Source organism: Cyrtonyx montezumae, unplaced genomic scaffold, assembly GCF_038088225.1.
Source record: "Cyrtonyx montezumae isolate F1298 unplaced genomic scaffold, pur_monq_1.0 scaffold_16, whole genome shotgun sequence".
Lineage (NCBI taxonomy): Eukaryota > Metazoa > Chordata > Aves > Galliformes > Odontophoridae > Cyrtonyx > Cyrtonyx montezumae.
Genome location: NW_027071892.1, coordinates 2,738,062 through 2,758,772, shown reverse-complemented (window position 1 = coordinate 2,758,772; position 20,711 = coordinate 2,738,062). Strand labels below are relative to the sequence as shown.

General features: G+C 45.5%; 3 protein-coding genes across 6 annotated transcripts in view; 1 reads left to right on the top strand and 2 right to left on the bottom strand.

Moving 5' to 3' along the window:
- Positions 1-1,798: 1,798 nt before the first annotated feature.
- Positions 1,799-2,571, bottom strand: TMEM186 (transmembrane protein 186). The gene is made up of 2 exons (XM_065732994.1): positions 2,563-2,571; positions 1,799-2,443 (listed from the first exon to the last, which is right to left on the bottom strand). The coding sequence occupies exons 1-2, from the start codon at positions 2,569-2,571 to the stop codon at positions 1,799-1,801; spliced, it is 654 nt and encodes a 217-aa protein (XP_065589066.1).
- Positions 2,572-2,613: 42 nt separating this feature from the next.
- On the top strand, positions 2,614-8,266 carry PMM2 (phosphomannomutase 2). Its single transcript, XM_065732329.1, has 8 exons — positions 2,614-2,685; positions 2,771-2,882; positions 3,105-3,181; positions 4,419-4,510; positions 5,197-5,296; positions 5,776-5,851; positions 7,008-7,123; positions 8,146-8,266. Exons 1-8 carry the CDS (start codon positions 2,635-2,637, stop codon positions 8,248-8,250), a joined length of 729 nt encoding a protein of 242 aa, XP_065588401.1. The 5' UTR covers positions 2,614-2,634; the 3' UTR covers positions 8,251-8,266.
- A 2,513-nt stretch (positions 8,267-10,779) lies between these two features.
- Positions 10,780-20,711, bottom strand: part of CARHSP1 (calcium regulated heat stable protein 1) — a 172,678-nt gene continuing 162,746 nt past the window's right edge. For all 4 annotated transcript variants that reach the window (XM_065732335.1, XM_065732334.1, XM_065732336.1 and 1 more), the window contains exon 4: positions 10,780-12,203. In XM_065732335.1, coding sequence (XP_065588407.1) covers positions 12,041-12,203 — 163 coding nt within the window. In that variant the 3' untranslated portion in view covers positions 10,780-12,040. The remainder of the gene's footprint in view (positions 12,204-20,711) is intronic.

Sequence of the window (20,711 nt, the reverse complement as noted above, 5' to 3'; positions counted from 1 at the left end):
CAATTAGGAGACATTCAACATGAGTAAACAGTAAGTCAGGGTTAGCCTGTGCATTTGTACCAGCAGTTTTACTTACCTGATCTGCTGATCCACCAAGAGACAGATTTCAGCAGGCCCAAAGAATAAACTGAAAAGCTCACTCCCAGTGTCACTGCTGGAGGTTAGCAGACGCACCATCACTCAGGTTGGAACAGATCTCAGAAGTCATCAGATGTTAACCCAGCACTGCCACTAAACCATGTCCCTGAGCACTGCATCTCCATGTCTTTTAAATACCTCAGCTATGCCCTGGGCAGCCTGCTCCAATGCTTCACAACCCTCTCTGCAAAGAGACTCTTCGTAATCCCCAACTTAAACTTGAGGCTATTTCCTGGGAGAAGAGACTGAGCCCCACCTTGCTGAAGCCTCCTCTGAGGAAACTGGTCATGTCCCCGAGCCTCCTTTTCTCTCACTCAGCAATCCCAGTTCTCTCATCTCCTAAGGCTTGTGCTCCAGACCCTGCTGTCCTTCTCTGTACATACTCTGGGGCCTCCACGCCTTTCTCACTGTGAGGGGCCCAAAGCTGAACACAGTGCTCAAGGTATGGCCTCACCAGAGCCAAGTTCTGACAGATGCTCACCTGCTCCAGCTGAGCACAGGACGAGGGAAGAGAAAACCTCTTTTCAAGTGAAGTAACAGCTAGAAAAGGAGTGTGAGGAGTTAATTCACTTTTGACAAAAAAAAAGGTTTAGAAGTGATCAAGTTAGATTCTTTCCCAGATTCAAATCCTGACTTGGGCTGAGGTTTTGGCTTTGGGAAAGGAGGAATTGCAGTAACAGCAGAATACAACCTCTGTCCTTTGCAGACACGGGCTCTAGCAGCTCAGCAGAACACAAGCTACACCTGTTACACTTCCCAGCAGTAATTCAACACAGTTGGAAGTTGCCTTACCTTTTCTCTCTTCGTTTTAGGTAAAGGCAGACCAGGGCAGCAGGTGGGTGTTTGCTAAGGGTGCTGTAGATGTTAAAGTGAGCCCGAAGCAGCACACAGAGCAGCTGGAACACAGGCTACACAGTCATTACAGTGGGGTAAACAAAGGCAGGTGACTTGACAGTCTCAGATCAGTTTTTTGGCAGTATTTACTGTTCTAGCAATTACAGCAGTGATTAAATGTCATTCATACATCCATCCTAAAAGCAACACCCCACCGTGAATATGTGCAGAGAAGGACAAATAGTTCCGAATTTCAACACAATAACGACCACGAGGATCTGAACTTAGAAAGGGCTCCCTGTAATTCAGTGTCACGACGCAGAAATGTTACGTGTTCTTCCTTTTATTTCCATGGAAAATGCATCAGTGCTGAGGGCTCCTGTAGGGCTGTCCCAGCCTTTAACCTCACGTCACACTGGGACACGAGCTGTGCAGCAGCACACAGCTCTGAGTGCCGAGTTCTGTCTGCACCCACACAGCCACACAGTTTGAAATGAGGATGTTGTGACCGTCGCTGCACTCACTAAGAAAGGCTTTCACGTTTAGCCATAGCCTCCAAGGCTAGCAGAAACACACAGCACCTCACTGCCCGCACACTGCGTGCGGCGTGGCACCGGCAGCAGCTGCAGCACTGCACACACTGCATCCAAAACAAGCACTGCTGCTCGCCCTGCAACAGTGCTTATCCAGCACGCGGTGTTTGTTACTACCCCCCTCTGGGCACACGCAGCAGCAGATGTGGGAAAACGACACATGGGAAAAGGACAAAGCAATCACACACAAGGACCAATGCAGCGACCCACATCGCCGGCCATCAGCTGCCGCATCACTGCAGCTCTCCAAATATTTGCTCAAACTTCTGCCTGTCCACAATCTGGCCGTATTTAATGGTGAAGTACAAGACGTCAGCGCTGTTATACCGCTTGAACTGCAGCAGCAGCTCCCCCTTAGCGTCTCCAACCTCATCCAAAGTCATCACCGTCTCCAGGGGGCAGTAAATGTCATTGCGCCTGCCCCAGAACGTCATGTGGGCCACTCGGACGGTCCTTCCGCTTTCACTCAAGTAGATCACTCCGATAATCCGTCTGAAAAAATAGCTCATCCCGTACAGCATCGCGCCGGCAAAGAGCGCGACGCCGGCCGTGTACAGGAGCGCGGCCTGGGACAGCTGCTGCTGCAGGTGCAGGTAGCAGGCGGGCGGCAGCACCAGCAGCGTCGTGGCGGTCTGCAGCAGCTTCAGCCTGGACAGCACCCGGCAGTGCCTTATCCCCGGGAAGCGGTACACCACAGCGAACCGCTCGCCCCGCTCAGCTCCAGCCTTCCCCGCCGCGGGTGTGCCGCCCCACGGCCGCGCCTCAGCGCCGTCGCTTCGTGACGCGTGGCGGCAGCGGGGCGGGCAGACGGCTTCCTTCCTCCACGCCGTCCTCCACGGCTCCCCGCGCGCCAGGGCCGGGCGGCAGCACAGCCGGACCTGCGGGACGCGGCGTCAGCTGCGGGCGACGCGGCCGCGAAGTGCCGCCCCTCCCCGCGCCCGCGCCGGCCCCGAGCCCTGAGGAGGGCGGCCTCCCCGCCCCGCGTCGCCCCGCTCACCATCGCCATGGCGCCGTCAGCGGGAGCACCGCTCCGCCCCGTTCCCGGCGGCCCCCGCCGCTCACAGCCGCAATGGCGCTCTGCCTGTTCGACGTGGACGGGACGCTGACGGCGCCGCGCCAGGCGAGTGGCGGCGGGGGGGGGGAGGCTGAGCCCGCGGCTCCGGGGAGGGCTGACGCCCGCGCGCGGTTCTTCTTTTGGACCGTAGAAAATCACGGCGGAGATGGCGGAGTTCCTGCAGAGGCTGCGCCAGAAGGTGAAGGTGGGCGTCGTCGGGGGCTCGGACCTGGAGAAGATCAAGGAGCAGCTCGGCCACGACGGTAAGGGCGCTGGCACGGCGCGTCCCCGAAGCGCAGCACCGCGGGGACGGAGCTCGGGTGGAGCTCGGTGCCACTCGTTGCTGCGCGAGGTCTCCTCTCTCCCCCCGGGGTTCCGCTCCTGCTCCGCTGCCGAGCCCTTCCCGTCGGGGTCTCACGTGTTTTGCGCTCTCCGTGCTCTAACCTGCGCGTTTGAACAGCTCACTTCTTCCTGCTTGGTTGCAGTGGTTGAGAAGTTTGATTACGTGTTTCCAGAAAACGGTCTCGTGGCATACAAAGATGGGAAGTTCTTCAGCAAGCAGGTAGGGAGGAGGCTGCCAGGGAACGGCGTCGTCTGAGCACGGCATTGCTCTGTTGGAACGGTGCTGTTCTCTGCAATCACCCTTCTCGTTAAGGCCAAATTTTTGCAGACTCGCGGACTGCCCCGGGGTGGAAAGGACCTCAGGGATCACCCGGTGCCAACCCCCATTCCACGGGCAGGGTCACCAGTCACTAGACCAGGCCGCCCAGAGCCACAGCCAGCCTTGCAGGTCCTTGCTCAGCCAGGCCTTCCTCTGCTCAGTTTCTTTTGCTGGGGGATGGAGAGCTCTTGTGCTTGCAGAAGGGCTGCTGGCTCTGTGCTGTTCCTGTACCCTTAAGGACAGTTTCCCAGGGGATCCCATCCAGCAGTGCCCTCAGTCACTGGAATTTTGCTCTCCTGAAGTCCAGGGTCCTGACTCTTGTTTTTTGCCAGGCCTGCAAACCTCAAGAACACCATCTTCACCAGGACACAGTCACTATAGCCCAGGCTGCCTGTAATCTTAACCTCTCTAATGCTCTCCTCTGCTGTTTCTGCTCTTTCTATCTACTGCTCCCATACAGATCATTTGTCTCTCTGGCACTCTCAAAACCAAAACCTTTGGAGTCTGATACATCTGATCAAATCCAAACAGTGCAAATCCCAGAACAGTTTCCCTCACATCAGCTGTGGAGCATGCTGCTGGCATGGCATGGCTGAGGGGTCTTCAGGTCTAGAACATTCCTTGCATCTCCTGTAGCTGCTTTTGGCATTCAGAGTTCACGCTCTGATATGCCACGCGAGGCAGAAGGTGAACATTCTGAGTGTAAACGCACAGCTGATTCTAGGTGTTCCAGGTATGTTCCTTCTTTCAATATGAGCAACAGACACAAACATTTTGACAGTCATGGTTGCAGCTGCTGGCCTGAGCAGTGCTTTCCAGTTCATTCAGTAATGATCTCTGCATCTTCATGTATGGCTACATCTAAATGCAACTTATTTCTGTCTCCCACCTTTGGCAGTTCCCTTGTAGCTCAGATACTTACAGGGAGCATCTTAAATGAGTTTGGTTTTATGGTTTAAAAAAAAAAAAAAGTGTGAGCCTTTAATACCACCTGTACATCAGTGGAGCCTACTGAAAGCCCACTTCTCTGTGGTAGTAATCACAGCTGATTTTCCATAAACACCCGTGTCCTCCATGCAACCTGTGTTGGGCATCTCCAGTTCTGGACCCTTGGTTTAATGGTATTTATTTTGTTTAGAACATTCAGGGTCACCTGGGTGAAGATGTGCTTCAAGATCTCATTAACTACTGCCTGAGTTACATTGCAAAGATTAAACTGCCAAAGAAAAGGTACGTGCATACATGCACCCCAGGTTACCACGTAAGAGCACTGAGCATAAATGCATAAAGCAGACACAAGTGCTTTGTGCTTCAGGAACACTGCATGCAGGAGACAGATCAGTCCGTGCTGACATAGTCCAGCTCCCACCTGGGCAGGGGGCAGTGATGTAAGAGGCTGGAAAAAGGTTCTGTAGGATGTGAAATACTTCACTTTCTTGTGAGGGAAGGACATTCAGTTCTGGAAGTAGGACTACTTCCTTGATTCGTTTGGAATTTAATAGCATAATGCTTTGCAGACAAGCGAAGCATATATTAAGATGAGCTCTGTGGTAGGTGGGAGTGCAGCTGCTAGTCTGCACTATTCCATATATCAGAGCAAGCAGAACCACCACCAGGATCCCCAGACTCTCACTGCTTCACCCAGAAGCAGGCAGAGCAGCTGCTAGGGCCTGACAGTCACACTGACAGGATGCTCCACTCATGCCTTTATAAGCACATCATACATTCAGCATGCACAGAAGTCCAGAAGACACCTTGGGGTTAGCACTACTTCCTATTTTTCATAGGTACAGGGGGATGATGAAGGATACATTTAATTCCCATTGTCTTTAGAATTAAACAAAATCTTATTGTGGTATCCAGTATTTTGAACATTTCTTTCATGTTTTCTGCCTTGTTAATCGATTCTCTTTCAGAGGCACTTTCATTGAATTCCGAAATGGGATGTTAAATGTGTCCCCCATTGGAAGAAGCTGTAGCCAGGAAGAACGAATTGAGTTCTATGAACTTGATAAAGTGAGTTAACAGCTCTTGAAAAATACCTGAATTCTTCTGGCAGAGGCAGTTACAGCCAGAAACTGATTTTAAAAAAGCTTCTAAAATGAAATATGGGACAAAGTGAAATGTTTTCCCTGTGAAATTAACTAATTTCTTTCTTCAGACTTCAGGAAGTAGATACAGTAGTTAGCTTTTTTGTGTAATAGTAACTGATTACTTGGGTAGGGGGCAGGCTTGGTTCATAGATTTCTTTTAACCCCAATCCAGAGTAGTGCTGTCCTCCCATCTGAGTGCAAATACTCCTACAGAAACCTGTTGTGGGGAAAACTGTCCTTATGCTGTGTAGCACATCCACCAGCTGTTCCTTTTTAACTCTTAAAGCAGGCCTGGTACTCAGAGCTTTGGATATTTTGAGTTTTGTTTCTTTTAATTATTATATTTCTATTGCTGAATTATCACATAGCTTATGTTTTTTCCTTTTTTTTTTTTATGAACAGAAGGAGCATATAAGAGAAAAATTTGTAGCTGATCTACGAAGAGAATTTGCAGGAAGAGGCCTCACATTTTCTATAGGTATCACACAAACTATTTCATTTAGATCAGATCGTATCCTCTCATTGTATGCCAGACAAGTTCCCCCCCAGTAGGTTTTCATTGGATACATTTCAACTGAAGTGCTCCAAAGGGAACTTTAAAGTAAGAAATAATATCTCCTGTGACTGATTCTGCTCATTTTTAATCTTCCTGACAATCTTTTTTTATCAAAAGATCGATAATATATGTGGAAAATTTTCCACATATATTTCTTCCTTTTCCTACTACTATATTAGAGTAGTTCTTGCCTTTTACTTCTCAGTTATAAAAAACACATGGACATCCTTATTGCTGTGGTGTTAAAACACTAAGGCACAAGTTAACTGCTCTGCAGAAGCCTCTCATAAATATGTTTTTAGCACCCAATTCAACTGGGAAACACACCTATATATTGGTAAAGCCCACAGATTTATATGTCCTACTCTTTGACATGAAAAAACATGGTTCTCATCTCAACAGTGTTGGTAAACACCATTGTCCCTTTAGGGTGTGTTACAAAGGCTGATTTATTCCTCCTGTTCTGAAGGACTTAAAGTTTTTGTATCGAGAGAGAAAAATGTCTGTATGAAGCAATTCCTTTCACACGGAGGATGAGTTAGATTGAGTCAGATACTCAATTTGAGAGTCAGTACTATTTGGAAACTTCAAGACATTCACATTTACTCAGTGGGTAAACAATCAGAAAAATCACAACACAATGGAAAGCACAGCAACGACAGCAGAGCAGCAAGGGAGGACTTGCTCAAATGCAACAGCTCTGAGCACAGAACAAAGGAAAAAAAAATCTGCTTACCCTCAGAAAGCCTCAAGTACACAAAGATCTCCACTGAGTTACCCTTGCCCCCACTGCCAGCCCTTAAATGAGGGCTGGGGAGGGGTGGGTCCTGGCTCCACCCCTTCCAATCACAGCTATCTTGCACCTGAGCTGCCCCAGGTTGCCCTGCCTTCCCACCAGGTGATTCAGCATTTCTGCTACAATCACAGTAACCCTATGAAACACTGTGTAATGTTAAGTAGCTCCAGGGTCTCACAGTGTTTCCCTCTACTAAAAATCTTTAACATTTTGTTCTCCCTCACTTCTCACAAACGTGTTCTTATAATAAAACTCAGTTTTCTTGGTTCGTGTCTCTCTTAGGAGGCCAGATAAGCTTTGATGTGTTCCCAGATGGCTGGGATAAGAGGTACTGCTTAGGAATCGTTGCTGAAGATGGATACAAGACTATTTATTTCTTTGGAGATAAGACTATGCCAGTGAGTATGTTTTGTGTATACGTTTCAGGGCTGCTCTTTTTAAACTGCAGGTGCTGGTAGGTTGCTGTCAATTGCCTTATGCCTGACAAGAATTGAATTTAGAACAGACGTTCACATACGTGTTTAACTGGCTGTAATATCAGTCACTATAATGCAGGGGGGGAGCTGCCACCATGCATTGTTTCCCTGTTTTCTGAAGTGAATGTATTGAACTTGCAGTTAATACTGGAATATGTTTTTCTTTTTTGTAAGCTGAATTTCTGTAATTGTGTTAAAAACCCTAGATGACTTGACTACACAAAATTGTTAATCCTCTCTGATTACAGAAATGCTTTTTATTGGCTGGCAGTCATTAAACATTTATCTTCCATTAAATTTAATACTGAATGTTTGCTAACAACTGTGTTCAGGAACTGAGATAATATCTAATCCCTGTCCCTAGTTAATGAGAGCTGACCAGCTCTGCAAAGCATTTCAGAGGCTTCTGAAAACACTGAGCAGAGCACTGAGTGTCTCCAGCAAAGGGCCATGGCAAACACAAGGACACGGCCAAGGGATGATACCCCAGGCTGAGTTCTAGAAGAGCTTACCATTTCAAACTGTAAGTTATAAAGAACTTGACAGTTTTATAAGCTACACAAAAGCCAGGTTTTGTCAGAGAAAGCTTTTAAAGATGATTTTTCCCCTCAACACCAGCTGCAAAAGTAATCAGCTGTCCTTGTTGCACAGAATTTATAGACAGTTGATTGTAAGCCTTATAGTTGGCAGTGCAGCTCACTGCACGCTCCCCACCTAGTACCCACCACCTTGGTAACATGCTCTGCTTACATCAAGCCTGCACTTCAGCTTCACAAGAGGCAGTTTTAACGGTGTCCTCATGGTCATTCATTAGCAGCGTTTTAAGCTGGATCAAAATGGGCATTCCTTTCAGGATCTTCTGTATAAACTCTTTCTCCACTCACACATACCTTAAGTTAAATAATGTTAAATCCTCTTCTGCTTTTTATCTCTTCTCTTTTCAGGGTGGGAATGATTATGAAATTTTCACAGACTCCAGAACCCAAGGCCATAGTGTTACATCCCCACAGGACACAAGAAGAATCTGTGAAGAGCTGTTTTTTAATTAAAAGACTTTCTTTTAGACTTCTCTTTACAAAATGGTTAAGACAGCTCTTAATTCAAGCCATCTTCCTTCATTCTTCATTGTCTTTGTAATTGGTGATAAATACTGAATGCTTTGCAGGTGTAAAGGGAAGGGTTTTAACTGAAGAGAACCTTGGTGCTTGGTTAATAGGGCAGAGCTCATTTAGGACCATCCTTTGACGGTTTCCATTAGCAGAAGTACTGTTTGTTAGTTGTGGTTTTGTTCTTTTTGTTTGTTTGTAAGTCATCAGCCCAAAAGACTTTATTGCTTCTCATGTGTGTAGCATTACTTTGGGAACAGTAATTAATTTCACATAGAAAACAAGGTATTTCTGGCCAGGTTCACCTGCAGAACTTGCCTCCTCACGTCCTTGTGCTTGAAGTCACAGGAGCTACTGGGAAACAGAGGGGTAATACTGCATTGTTTCAGATACACCTGACAGTGTATGCTTTGTAAATCTGTGCAGGGAAAAATGAACTTAGTTTTTCCATCTTGTTTTTTTCCTTCTTTCACTCCTTTTAAACTAACTAGTGAAATTAATGAATTACATTGTACTCCCTCCTCACCCCCCAATTGCTCTGCCCCTTGTTGCTTCATGGCCTTAAAGTTGGCCTGCAAGGCATTATGCCTTGTTTTGGTTTCGAAGCTGCTATTTAAAACAAACATTTTGAAGGCATTTTAAAAACGTATACAAGTAACCTTGTGCTATGAAGGCATCCATTTAATGACAGCAGAGTAAAAGATTTTACTATTATTTTCCTCCTGGGGGTGGGAAGGCAGAACTGAGCCTGAAGTCCCTGATGTTGCTCATGTTGCAGTGCATGGTCAGCAGGTGTGGAGCCTGCCACCATTGGGAGGGCTGGGCCACCTGATGCTGGTTACCTCCTCACTACAGCCTGCACTGCCAATGCACAGTACAGTACCTACATTTTTTTGCAGGCTATTTTAAATCTACAATGAAAACTATTAAAATAACTTGAAGGCAGAAAAAAAATACAATTTTGTCATTTATTACACTATTTCTGGTAAGAATACGGGTAGGTGAGGTTTTCTTTAGTGCCCCAATAAATGATATACACTCTCTAGAGGTCCCTTCCAACCCCTACAATTCTGTGATGCTATTAAAATGCACAATGAAGCATGGCAATCAGTGTAACTGTTAATACTACTTCTAACTGGCATTAGGAAATCAGTCTCTTCTGGAAATGATTTAGTTTGGAAAAGAATAAAAATCACATCATGTTAAAATTCTTACAGTCTGTCATTTAGACAAATAAATTATTTTAAGCAGATCTGTTGTGTGTTTCCTGTATGTACAATGAAGTTGCTTAATTTAATCCTTCCCATTTCGGGTTTGCATGATTGCTAACAGCTTAAGAAGAAGAAAAAATAAACATTAAGCACTTGTGTACTACCTAAAATTCCCAAAGGGCTTACAGAAGAGGAGGTGGATGCTCTGATGCTCTCATCTGAAAGTTCTAGCCTAACACGCTGCTCATGTGCATCCTTCTGTAGGGCAATTCAACCTCATCTGTTTCAGTGAAAGCAGATGCTGGACCAGACCCATTCGTATTCCAAGAAGGATCTCTATAAAATAGGGAGCCACGGGCTAACAGCTGCTGCTTGTGTACACAGACACAATGCAGTTAGTTACTGCATTACTTCACAGTTACTTCCTGTGGCTGCAAAAACCTATGCAGAACACCCTGTGAAGGGCCAGATTTGCTCTATCTGTTGGCAGCCATTGCCTGTAGCTCACCTGCCTCTCATGCCACCACCAGATGAGAAGGAAACACTGAGAAGGAGCTCCTGAAGCCTGGCTGAAGCTTTCCTGTAGCATTTTTTGAATACTGATTGCTAACCTGGAGCCCTCTGTAATGCCTTGGTCTCCCAGGCTTCAGCTGGTGCAGCCAGGCTGTCCTCCCTGTTCTCCCAGTGTAAGTTAACATCCATAGCTAATACTGAATACCATATAATGAAAATAGTGTCTTAATATAAAATCCTACACACTAATAGATTACACAGCCAAAAAGCATGCTAAATTACTTCCTTCTGGTATTGCATATCATTGTAACTGTGTGCACATGCAGACACCTGCAGTCTCCTGTGCTTAACACTGAAGAACTACAACACAGATTATGTAGAGATCAGACTGAAGACGTACTACAGCATTGTAACAGCTGCCTTTATTATAAAGAAAGCAATATGTGATACTCCACAAGCTAGATAGTGTTAAACCCACCATTACTTAGTCATGGTTAAAAAGCAGAAAGCCACTGCAGGCTGATCATTACAGTACACTATGGTGTAATACAGCTTAAAGTAAAAGAAGCCATCGCAGCAGTTACTGACCTTCATACAGCTGAGTTCCCCCCAGGTCACACCTCGGAACAGATCTCTGCTGTGAAAAAGTCCTGAGACATTTCCTGACAGTGAGTGCCTCTTGGAAAAACTGCAAACAGGCAACTGAAGTTACACGACATCATGTAGCTAACAGAAGAATATCATACAATCTTTTATTTACTTATTTTAATGTGCAAAGTCAATAAAAACCCACTGTTGAGAAAGAAAGGAGAAAAAACTGCTTCATTTGAAAAAAAAAAGGTATAAAAGACAAAGAGAAGAGCATAGTCACATTACTTAAACTATATGCAATCTTGCAGGCAGAGAAGAGAGCTGGGGCATGGGTGGCCAGGGCACATCCCCCCAAGAAAGTCTTCTAAAAATACAGAGCTGCAGAATCTACTCCACCCAGAGAGGAGGTGAGTCTAGTAAGTAACTTGCACAGTACTTCAGTATACAGTGAGCTGAACAGCACGTAACTTGCTTTTCAGAACTTATTTTGCCTGCGTGCCAGTGAAACACCACAGCAGGCATTTGTCAGCAATATGCAGTCAGGAAGGTAATCTTCAGAGGTGCCCCAATTCAGACACAGCCAGAGGCTATGAAGCTATTCTACAGCTTTCTACCACTTACCTTAAAGCAATTTTTAATTTTTGTTGGTTTTTTTTTTAATCTTTTTTTCTTAAGTAATACTGGCCAATAAAATCTGTTGCTAATCAACCACCAAGGCACAAAAGTAAATTCACAAACAATCCAGGCTTTTTTTTTAAAGAAAAACACACAGTATTCCACACGTATGCAGACATGTTTGCAAATGCTGCACCTGAAGGCCATCAGAGCATAACCACCAGATGGAGATTTTCCACTGTGCAGCAGCTGCTCTGTTTGCAAGCTTTCTTCCACAAGGAAAACAAATTGCAGCAAGAAGCAGCTTGCTCACTCTCATGTCAAGGCAGTGAGGCACTGCTACCAGCAGTAAGTGTGCTCTGACACCTGCAGAAGCACAGCTCAAGGGACCACAGTGTTCATGCACCCATGGGGCCTTGCACCTGCACATCTGCTATAGCTGGCTGTGCTGTAAGGGCTCTCCTTCAAGGCTCCCCGAGTCCCCTGAGGAACTGGAATTGGTTCAAAATAAAGGGAAAAAAAATCCACCCCTCAAAGCACACAAACCAGGTCTCTTTAAAATACATTTTTGTAAACACATTAATAAAGATATATTTTTCCATTTCATTAGCATCTGGATTGCCTTTTTTTTTTTTCTCCTTTGTTAAATCAGCCCTACTGTAAAAATGGTAATTTTGGCCTACTTCTGCTTTTATTGACAATGCAGTATTTCCTCCTGCACCATCCGTGGACTATTCTTATTTCGGTTCCCTGGTGGCAGGCGTCGAGCAGTGACCCACGCAGACAGCGTCCCCTGGGCCCCTTCAGGAGCTGATGACATGCCCTGACCAGGTCTCGTGCTTGGTTCCTGGGGCGAGGTGGGTAATGACCACCTCCACAGCCTGAAGCTTCTCGTTCTTCGGTGGGATGGTGCACACCTTGTAGGTGACCTCGTCTCCTGACACGGGAACGTACTCGCCTTCAATGCTGCGGAAAGGAAGTTTCAGATAATCATAAACCACATTCTTCTTTTAGTCTAAATTTTTATCGTCATGAGCACCTTATGAGGAAATGGTGTGGTCTTCTGTTTAAACAAAAAAGAAAACAGCAGCCAAAGCTAAGGTTGATTTTAGATGTCTCACAGCAAAATCCAATGAGAAATAAACAACACCACCCTAAAGAACAAAAAAACTTTTACCTACAACCACTAAAATGACTTAAAGCCAGGTGAGCCCGACGTAGGGCAGCATTGTTGTGACCCCCGTGCCTCCCCCACCTTCCTAAAGCCTCTTCCTCCCTGGCACACTAGAGGGCAGGGCTGACACTGCTTGCTATTTCATTTTGGAGCTCTTTCTTGGATTGTACAACTGTACTCACCAAATTTATCATTAAATGACTCCACCATAACATTCAGTTTGTCTGTGGTATTTAAAAATGTGTATATATATATATAAAATCTTCAAACAATATACAGTGTCAAAAGCACTTGCTATGGGAATAGAAGTGGAGGGAGGAAAAGTCAGTGGTTCTGATGTGTGATAACAAAGCAGCCCTCCAGCACCTGACTCCCTTAAGTCTCGCACTCAGTCCTACCTGCCCACTACCAGCCATGCTGGAGGACTCACCCTGCAGCTGTAACTGTTCAAATCCCACCTGGGAACAGTGGGAAAGCGATAACGGCTGTCACCTGCAGTCCAGAGCTAATGAGACAGAGCTGCAAAGAGTAACAGCCTTCCTCACCTCATGTTCAAGGCAAAGCTTTTTAATAAAAATCCCAGCACGTGCAGTGAAGACGTGCAGAGATGCCCCCAAACCACATTTCCATAGTTCACTGACAGGACGTTACTTCACAAGGCCAGGCTGAGGACTCCCTTCCTTGACAATTCAGGCTTTAGATTTCTCTTAGTTCAGGGATTTTTCAGTGGATACAATACGTAGGCCAGAATAACAAACCAATTATAAAGTCTACTGGATGCCTAATTTGCATGACTTGCTCACGTCCTTCTTTGGAAGGCTTTGAGGGGGAAAAAAACCCTTTCTCAGTCAGTTCTGGACAGCTGTGCTTGTTATTTGCCTTCAGGGAAAGCACATTCACACCACCCAGGAATTTTAACTTAAAAATGCACTGCAGGAACCTAAGACTTCAGTAGTACCTTTCATATCCTCTCTCATTATTGTGAATATTTTTGCTACTGCAGGAAAGACTGACAGACTTAAGAAGACCAACAGACTGTCACTTATTGCCAGCTGCAGCTTCACATCAGACTCTGCCTAACCCCTTAGCTCTGTAAAACCACTTCATCACTTGCATCCTCACACTCTTCCTATTTCAGAGCTACCTCAGCTTCTGTTCCCTCAACTCACACCAGAGCCACTGCTGGAGAGCTGGTGCTAGCAGGCTGCAGCTGAGCAGGAGCAGCCTGCGATACAGGGCAGGCAGGCGTGGACAGTAGAAGCTAAAACTGACCCCAGAAATCATTTCTCCCATGGGAAGTTTAGAAAAAAAGCTTTATCGTTCACTGACTGATTCTATCAATGCAATATTGAAAAGGATCCCATATCTAAATACAGATCTACAGCCTGTTAGAAGGAGTTAAGGTCATTCCCATGGCTTGAAACATACTCTTTAGACCCTATCTCACATACACCAGACTCAAGAGGGAATGTCCTAAGCTGAACTCTTCAGGGTGGTGCCTGGGAAAGTGGCAGTAAATGGCAGGCAGACAAAATACTTAGAGAAAAGCCAAGCTAAATCCTCCTTGATCAGTCCTGACAGCCTTTCCTCCCCATACACGCTGATCCTACTGACCTTCACTTACTTCCAGAGTCCCCAGCTGACCTGGCATCAGCCCAGCCCTGTATCACACTGGACATACTGCATTTGAGCTCCCACCTCTAGACTCCTGCTATGGTCATCTTCAGTAATTGCCTTTACTTATAGCCCTCAATTCCTCTAAAAGGTTTGAGATTTCCTCGGGTGTGAAAGAGTTGCACATCCAGTATTTACAATCCTCTTGGGAGCAGAGATTCATCGGATCCTGATCAAGCAATACCCTTGTTGCCACATGGCCCTTGTATATGCTTTCTCAAGTACCAATCACTGCAAATCAGGCAAAAAACAGTAAAGCCACAGTCTGCACACCAGAGCAAGATATATCTGCCTTCCCACTGCAGCTGGACTGAAGGCCTGTCAGGGCCCTTTGGGAGAGTTTCAGCCATAGATGAAGTCAAGGACTGTCCACCCTCCTGCTGCTCTTTAGCACAGCTGAAGCACACATTAAGAGTTAGGAGACAAGCTTGAGGGGAAACAAGTTCATGCCACGTTGTATTAATTGGTACCTGAAACCTGAAGACAGACCTGCAAGAACTACAGGAACACTCCAGGGATGAGGAGCCAACACAAAGCAGGCAAACCTCCCCAGCCCTCCTGTGCCTCTGTGACAGACACACACTAGGCATCAGCCCTACTCTTCCAAAGAGAGGTATCAGGGACTACCCACTTGGAGACCATAACAGAACAATTAAGAAAATAAAAACACAAACCACTAACACCCCAAAAGCCATTTTTCTTTCACAAGTAAGCACTTCATCATCCTACTAAGTGCAGTAATTAACATCAGCTATGCCTGTGCACCATGGTGCAGCAGTGCTCGTGCAAACAGCTGAGTACGCCATCAGCCCCAGAAGACAAAGGACTCGTTAGCTGAGCTAAAAATACATAGCTACAGCACAACCCATGCAGGACAGCAGTACCACCTGAGCAAGGTAATAGCTCTCAAAGGAAGGCACTACCACACAGACATTATCCATGCAAAGGAAAACCAGCCTAGGAAAAACACAGTGAGCGGAAGCGTTTCCCAACTCAGATGTAATAGGCGCTGACAATACAAGCTGAAGCAGAAAGTCTACATTTACTCAAGTACAGCTGAGCCACTGGAACAAATTGTAATGAAAAGCGTTTCTTCATCTGGCCTCAAGCACCAGGAGCAGCTGCAGACAGGGTTGCAGCAAGCTGAGGCCCAGCAGCTACTCGAAGCTGGAAATAAAGCAGCACCTCCTCTTAGCATTGCGGCCGCCCACTCCACATCACCAAGCATCATCTTTGATTCCTGCACAGAGGATGAATGTGCACAGCAAGCTGTGAGCTCAGAAGTCACCACTTCACAAGAACCAAACAATACGGATGCCCTGCCCAGGAAAGGATCTGAAGTTGGGCTGAAAGGATTTTTTGCATGAACTATACCTGTTCTCTGAGAGCTCCTGTAAAACAGGAAGAGACTCAGCAACATAAACGCTTGAACCTGAAAAGAGTACCTAGTAGTTGTGGTTAAAGTAGAAGGACAGTGAGCTCACGCTGCCTCCTGAAGCCCCAAAGATGTGCTCATACACACATTAAGGGAACTTAAAGCAATTATGTATCATCGAATCTGAAGTGAGGAACGAGTACAGCTCAAATGCTAAAAACAAAGTGGACTTCCTCGGGATGAGTTTTGCTTTCAATAAAAATATGAATATGCATATCAGGATGGGCTCTAGGCAGAAAGTGGTAACCAGTGCACCTACAACCCAAGTGGTGCTGTTTTCTTCCCTGAGAAAACCAAAGAAGAATCCATACTAAAGTTTCTCAACTAGGAAGCACTTCTTACAGCACCAAGCATCTCTACAACAGCATCAGTTCCCTTCTTGGTTTCTTACCTTGTTTAAACTGACACTACAAGAAACTGAAGCTGTGATAAAACATTGTTCAGTCCCAATAGCATTTTCTTTTATTTTCTGGTTTGTCACACTCTTTTCTGGCTGGGCCTGATGAAGACTAATATTGTCCTTTCCAAAGTGATCTGAGAAGGCTGTGACCACACGAACAGCTCAAATTTCACACTCTGCTTTCAGCTGCTAAACCTGTCTCCCAAAGATCAGATATTCTTTTCATCCCTGAAGCTTTCTGTTGGCCATTCTTGGTGCCTACCTAATATAAGAATATTAACTCCCTGCCCCATGGATTTTCATACACACAGGGGACAAAGGTCTTAGTTTGCAGCATAATCACATCCATTTGTGAATAGCATAACAGCTGTTTGCCTACCAAATGATGCTTCTGAAAACAGTGGTACTGGACATATGCAGATTTGCTTCAGCATCACTAAGTGAGGCTTGTAAACAAACAGCATCCAGCTTGCACGGTATTTTTTGGTGGTGACAAGAAAGAACAATATAATGGCACCTGAATGGTGATGAGATGGCAGTGCTGCAGGATGATCCCCCATCAGGAAGCAATTGCCTTAAGTACAGCAAGGTAAATGAGCTGGAGGAGATCAGAGAGAGTAAACAGATCTTGGAACACATTCTGTGTGCAGCAGCCACTCTACACACAGTTTACCTGGATAATTTGGTACAGGAAGTTAAATATAGCTAGAGTAAAAATACATTTTAAAATTCTCTCTATATAATGTTGATCTAAAGCAGAGGTGGAGACCTTCACTGTCTTTAAGAGATTAGTATGCACATTCCTACTCAAACAAATGGATAATACACATAATATAAACATACTTTGATAAACTAAGCTAAAAATAGGAAACGTCTTCTTGGTGTCAGTATCAGAATGAGACAATAGAGTGAGTTTTAGCTTATCCAGCAACTCCCATTTCCCAGTTTAGTGTCAGCCTGGTAAGGTGGAGCATTTTATTTGCACTATTTTTAGGGAGATGGGAGGTTATTAGGAAATTACCTAAATAAGGACTGTTCTAGCTCTTCCTCCTCACAGCTGCTATTCATATTCCAGGGCTCCAGTAAAACCTCTGGGGACAAAGACTAAGTCAAATGGAAATATTTCTGAAAGGGAGTTTTCAGTTAATTCTGAGCCCTGTTGGTCAAGAATGCTGACAGTTCCTAGAGACCAATGGGATGCGTTATCTTGCAAGCTTCTTAAAGCTCATTTACTTTCTCAGCATACCTCCCTGTAAATTTGCTTCTTCACTAACCAAGAGGACTCAGTACAGTAATAAACCATCCTGAGTTTGTAATCTTGAATGCATTCCCACGCAGTCTCAGCTGAGATGAGCAACGCCAGCAATGTCTTTATCGAGATGGTTGGCAGGCAAACCAGTAGCAGGACTGCCTCTTGCCCTCCAGTCACACTCCTAACTGGGAAAGACGAGTTTGAAAGAGGCCCAAGCACTAAGGAATCTCAGCTGTAAATATCCAAGATCTCTGCTATGAGGCTGCTCCGGTCTCCGAGGGCTGTTGCAGAGTTCTCCCACAGCTAGCAAGTAAGCTGCACTTCTCTTCCAGTACACCAGATGCATCACACTCTTGCTCAGGTCTCCATAAATCTCCCATCACAATTTTGGAATCCCCACTTGAGGATTATTACAACTCCATACCTGATCTGAACAGTCAATTCAACACTAAGCTGCTCACTAAGAGGAAGAAAGTGATGATCACAAGAAGCAGAGTTTTCCAAAGATTTCAACCAAAGCTCAGGTTTCTGCAAGCACCCAACTCAGATCCTATCGCAGCAACACCTACTGTTCACATCCAGAAACCAAAGGCAAAGACTGTTTTGTTCTGTGCTCACTAACCAGGGAGCCACAGCCCTTGGGCAGCTACAGACTCCTGCTCTGCCCAACACACTCCATGGACATACAGTACAAGTACTGACTTTAACCTGTCATGGTTTATACTGTTATGTAGAGATTCTGGAGAGGTTTTGCTAGAAACACAGCAAGCAGGCATTCCTACGTGCAAAGTTTTCTGAGCCAACCTGGGTGCAAAGGAGAACCCTTAGGAAAATCTATCCCTATCTTACTAAGAGCTGAACCCCTCCCCCAAACACACACACACACAAGCAAACTGCTTATTTCAGATACTTAACAGCTGCAGCAAGGCAGCAGGAGAGACATGCATAAGGAAGGAAGTGCAGAGCCCAAAGCAAGGCAAACTGCTGCAAACATTTTGAAGGAAATCAGAAAGTTCAGACTTGATTTCCCAGCAGCCCCAAAAACTACTACTAGTTCACAGGAAAGGAAGAGGGGCTAGATGGATCATTCCCTCAGCTCAGATTCAGTTCTCAGATGGTTTCTAATTATCAGTTAATTTCCAATCAGTATCATTACACTCCACTAGGAGAGCAGCAGCACAGAAGATGGTAGATAGCATTAATGCTCTGCTTTAAATACAGTGATCTAGCAGAAAGTCAGAAGAAAGCAAGCAATGTTATGTCTCCACAGGCACAGGTAGATCAGAAACCAGTCTCTGCCATGTAGTGAGACAGTGGCCAGGACACAGCTGAGTTCCTCACTGCAGGAAGATGATATTGCTGGTACCTCTCCAGCACAGCCAACAACAGAACAGGACTGTATCTCCACCTGGGATACCATAAGAAGATACCTTTCTGCAGCTACCTTTTTTCCCTGCTCCAGTTCTCTTGCATTATGGAGTCCACAAGTATATTCTCCTGAGATCACAAAACAATGTATGAGGAAGAGCACAACAAACGCAGGATCTCCCCTGGGACACAAAGGTGCTGTGTGTCAAAGCCCAGTGAGAAGTAATAGCATCAGTTCTCCAAAGCCATCATCAAACATGGGGTCAGGAAACCAGCCTGAAGGACACCCCAAAGGCCTGACTGCAATGCAGCATTTTCCCCTTCAGAGCCAGGCACTAGCAAACTGCAGAAAACCCACAAGCATTGCACAAGCTTTCCTGCTGCAAGAAGTCAGCTACTTTTTAAAAAAGAAAATACTTTTTTTTTTTTTTTAAGCGTGGTCACTAATTCATCAAGGTTATCTCCTTCCCTTGTCTTCCTAGGTACACAGGCTTCAGGCCAAATCCCAGAGGACAAAAAAAGTCTCCTTCACATGCTCACACCCAAACGCACTGGGAAAGGTGAGTGGGATTCCTATGTACTGCTCCAAACCACATCAACTAACCCATTGTTGTGGGCACCCCCAGACCACATCACAGCCCATGCTGCAGCACTCCCCTTTGGCAGGTGCATTAGCCTGCAGGGAACCTTGAGACCCAGCACCTCAAGGATTCCCCATCTGCTCTCCAGAAACATGCTAATTGTGCAGGAAGAGTTGAAGAAGCAAATCTGAAGCTACAGGGGCTGTAACAGCTCGGTAATGGCCAAATGACTAATATTTGTGAGGGCTGACTTACTCCAGGTAAAAAACAACCACACAGGAGGAAAGATATGGAGGAGGACAGCTCTCAGAACTGATACTACAATGCCATATCAATTCAGTGGCAGTGAGTCACAGATTCATTTAGGTTGGACAAAACCCATCAACTTCAACCACTGAGGATGGTAGAAATGAAAGCATAAACAGATATCACTACTTGAAAGTAACTAAAGGTTTTAAAGAAAAAATAATAAATCTACCACCCTTGAGTAGAACTCTCTCTTGTTTTGAGACATTCTCTTGAATTACAATCTCAGTGACTCCTACATCCTCCTGCACACCAGCTGAAGTTCTACATTCACTACTAGCAAGCTCCTTGTTTAATACCTTAACCACTTCAAAAGCAGAAAAGTGAGAAAAATAAATAAAAGCACCACTCACCGCTATTTTCCTAACACAGCTGTTTATACCAACTGAAGAAGCATTTCTAACGAGTGCAAGAAATGACTCACCGTGCAGGCAATGCAGAAAGTGGCAGCAAATCTGCCCCTTTGGCTGAGTGGAAGAGGTGTAACAGCTTTGGCACAGCAGCAGCCCAAGCACTGGCAGAGGGGAACAGCTGTGCAGGTCAATGTGTACAAGCAGGATCTAAAGTGTCCATCTAAAGCACCAGCAGTGCTGCAGCTGGGCTGCAGGGTTTCAGATGCAGATGCTTTATCACAAACCAAGGCACAAAGGTGACATGAGCACTGCTGGGAAACTGCCAGTGCCTGCTCTGCTTTAAGAGAACCACTATACTGCAGAAAAACCTGCAGTGTACCCTACTCTGTACAACATGACATACAGAGATAGTCTGGTCCCCATCAGCACAAGAACTAATTAAAATCTGAATTGAAGCAATTAAAAACTGAAGAGGAGCAGCATGACCCAAGGGCTATCCCCCTGCCCAACCAACAGCCTTCCCCCTCACATTGCTTATCTACTCCAGCTTTTCAGTGCAAGGGATAGAGCACGGCTGGGTAAGGGTGAGGGCAAACAGAAGCGTCAGCAATACAAACATGCTGAAAATCAGAAACGTGGTTGCCCGTGAACTTCCCAACCACAATGACTTGTTCAGTACTGTTTTTAGGTGACTGGGTGGAAGAAAGGTTAAAGGTGGCACTTCACATAATAATATTCACTTAACTATAGCATATAGATGGCTCAGATTCAAAGCGTTCTGAAAGCGTACGGGATCAATACAGAAAGTAGCACAGGCCACAAGAAGGGACTCCAGAGAGATGGGGCCTCTCACACAAACCACTAAAATCACAACAGACAAAAAAAGATCTTTGTGGTGTCATATTCCCTCTACTGAAGTCCTATATTTTGG

Coding starts and splice junctions, on each gene's coding strand:
- PMM2 (XM_065732329.1), top strand. CDS start 2,635: ATGGCGCTCTGCCTGTTCGACGTGGACGGGACGCTGACGGCGCCGCGC. Junction 3,182..4,418: donor GGAAGTTCTTCAGCAAGCAG/GTAGGGAGGAGG, acceptor TATTTTGTTTAG/AACATTCAGGGTCACCTGGG. Junction 5,852..7,007: donor AGGCCTCACATTTTCTATAG/GTATCACACAAA, acceptor TGTCTCTCTTAG/GAGGCCAGATAAGCTTTGAT.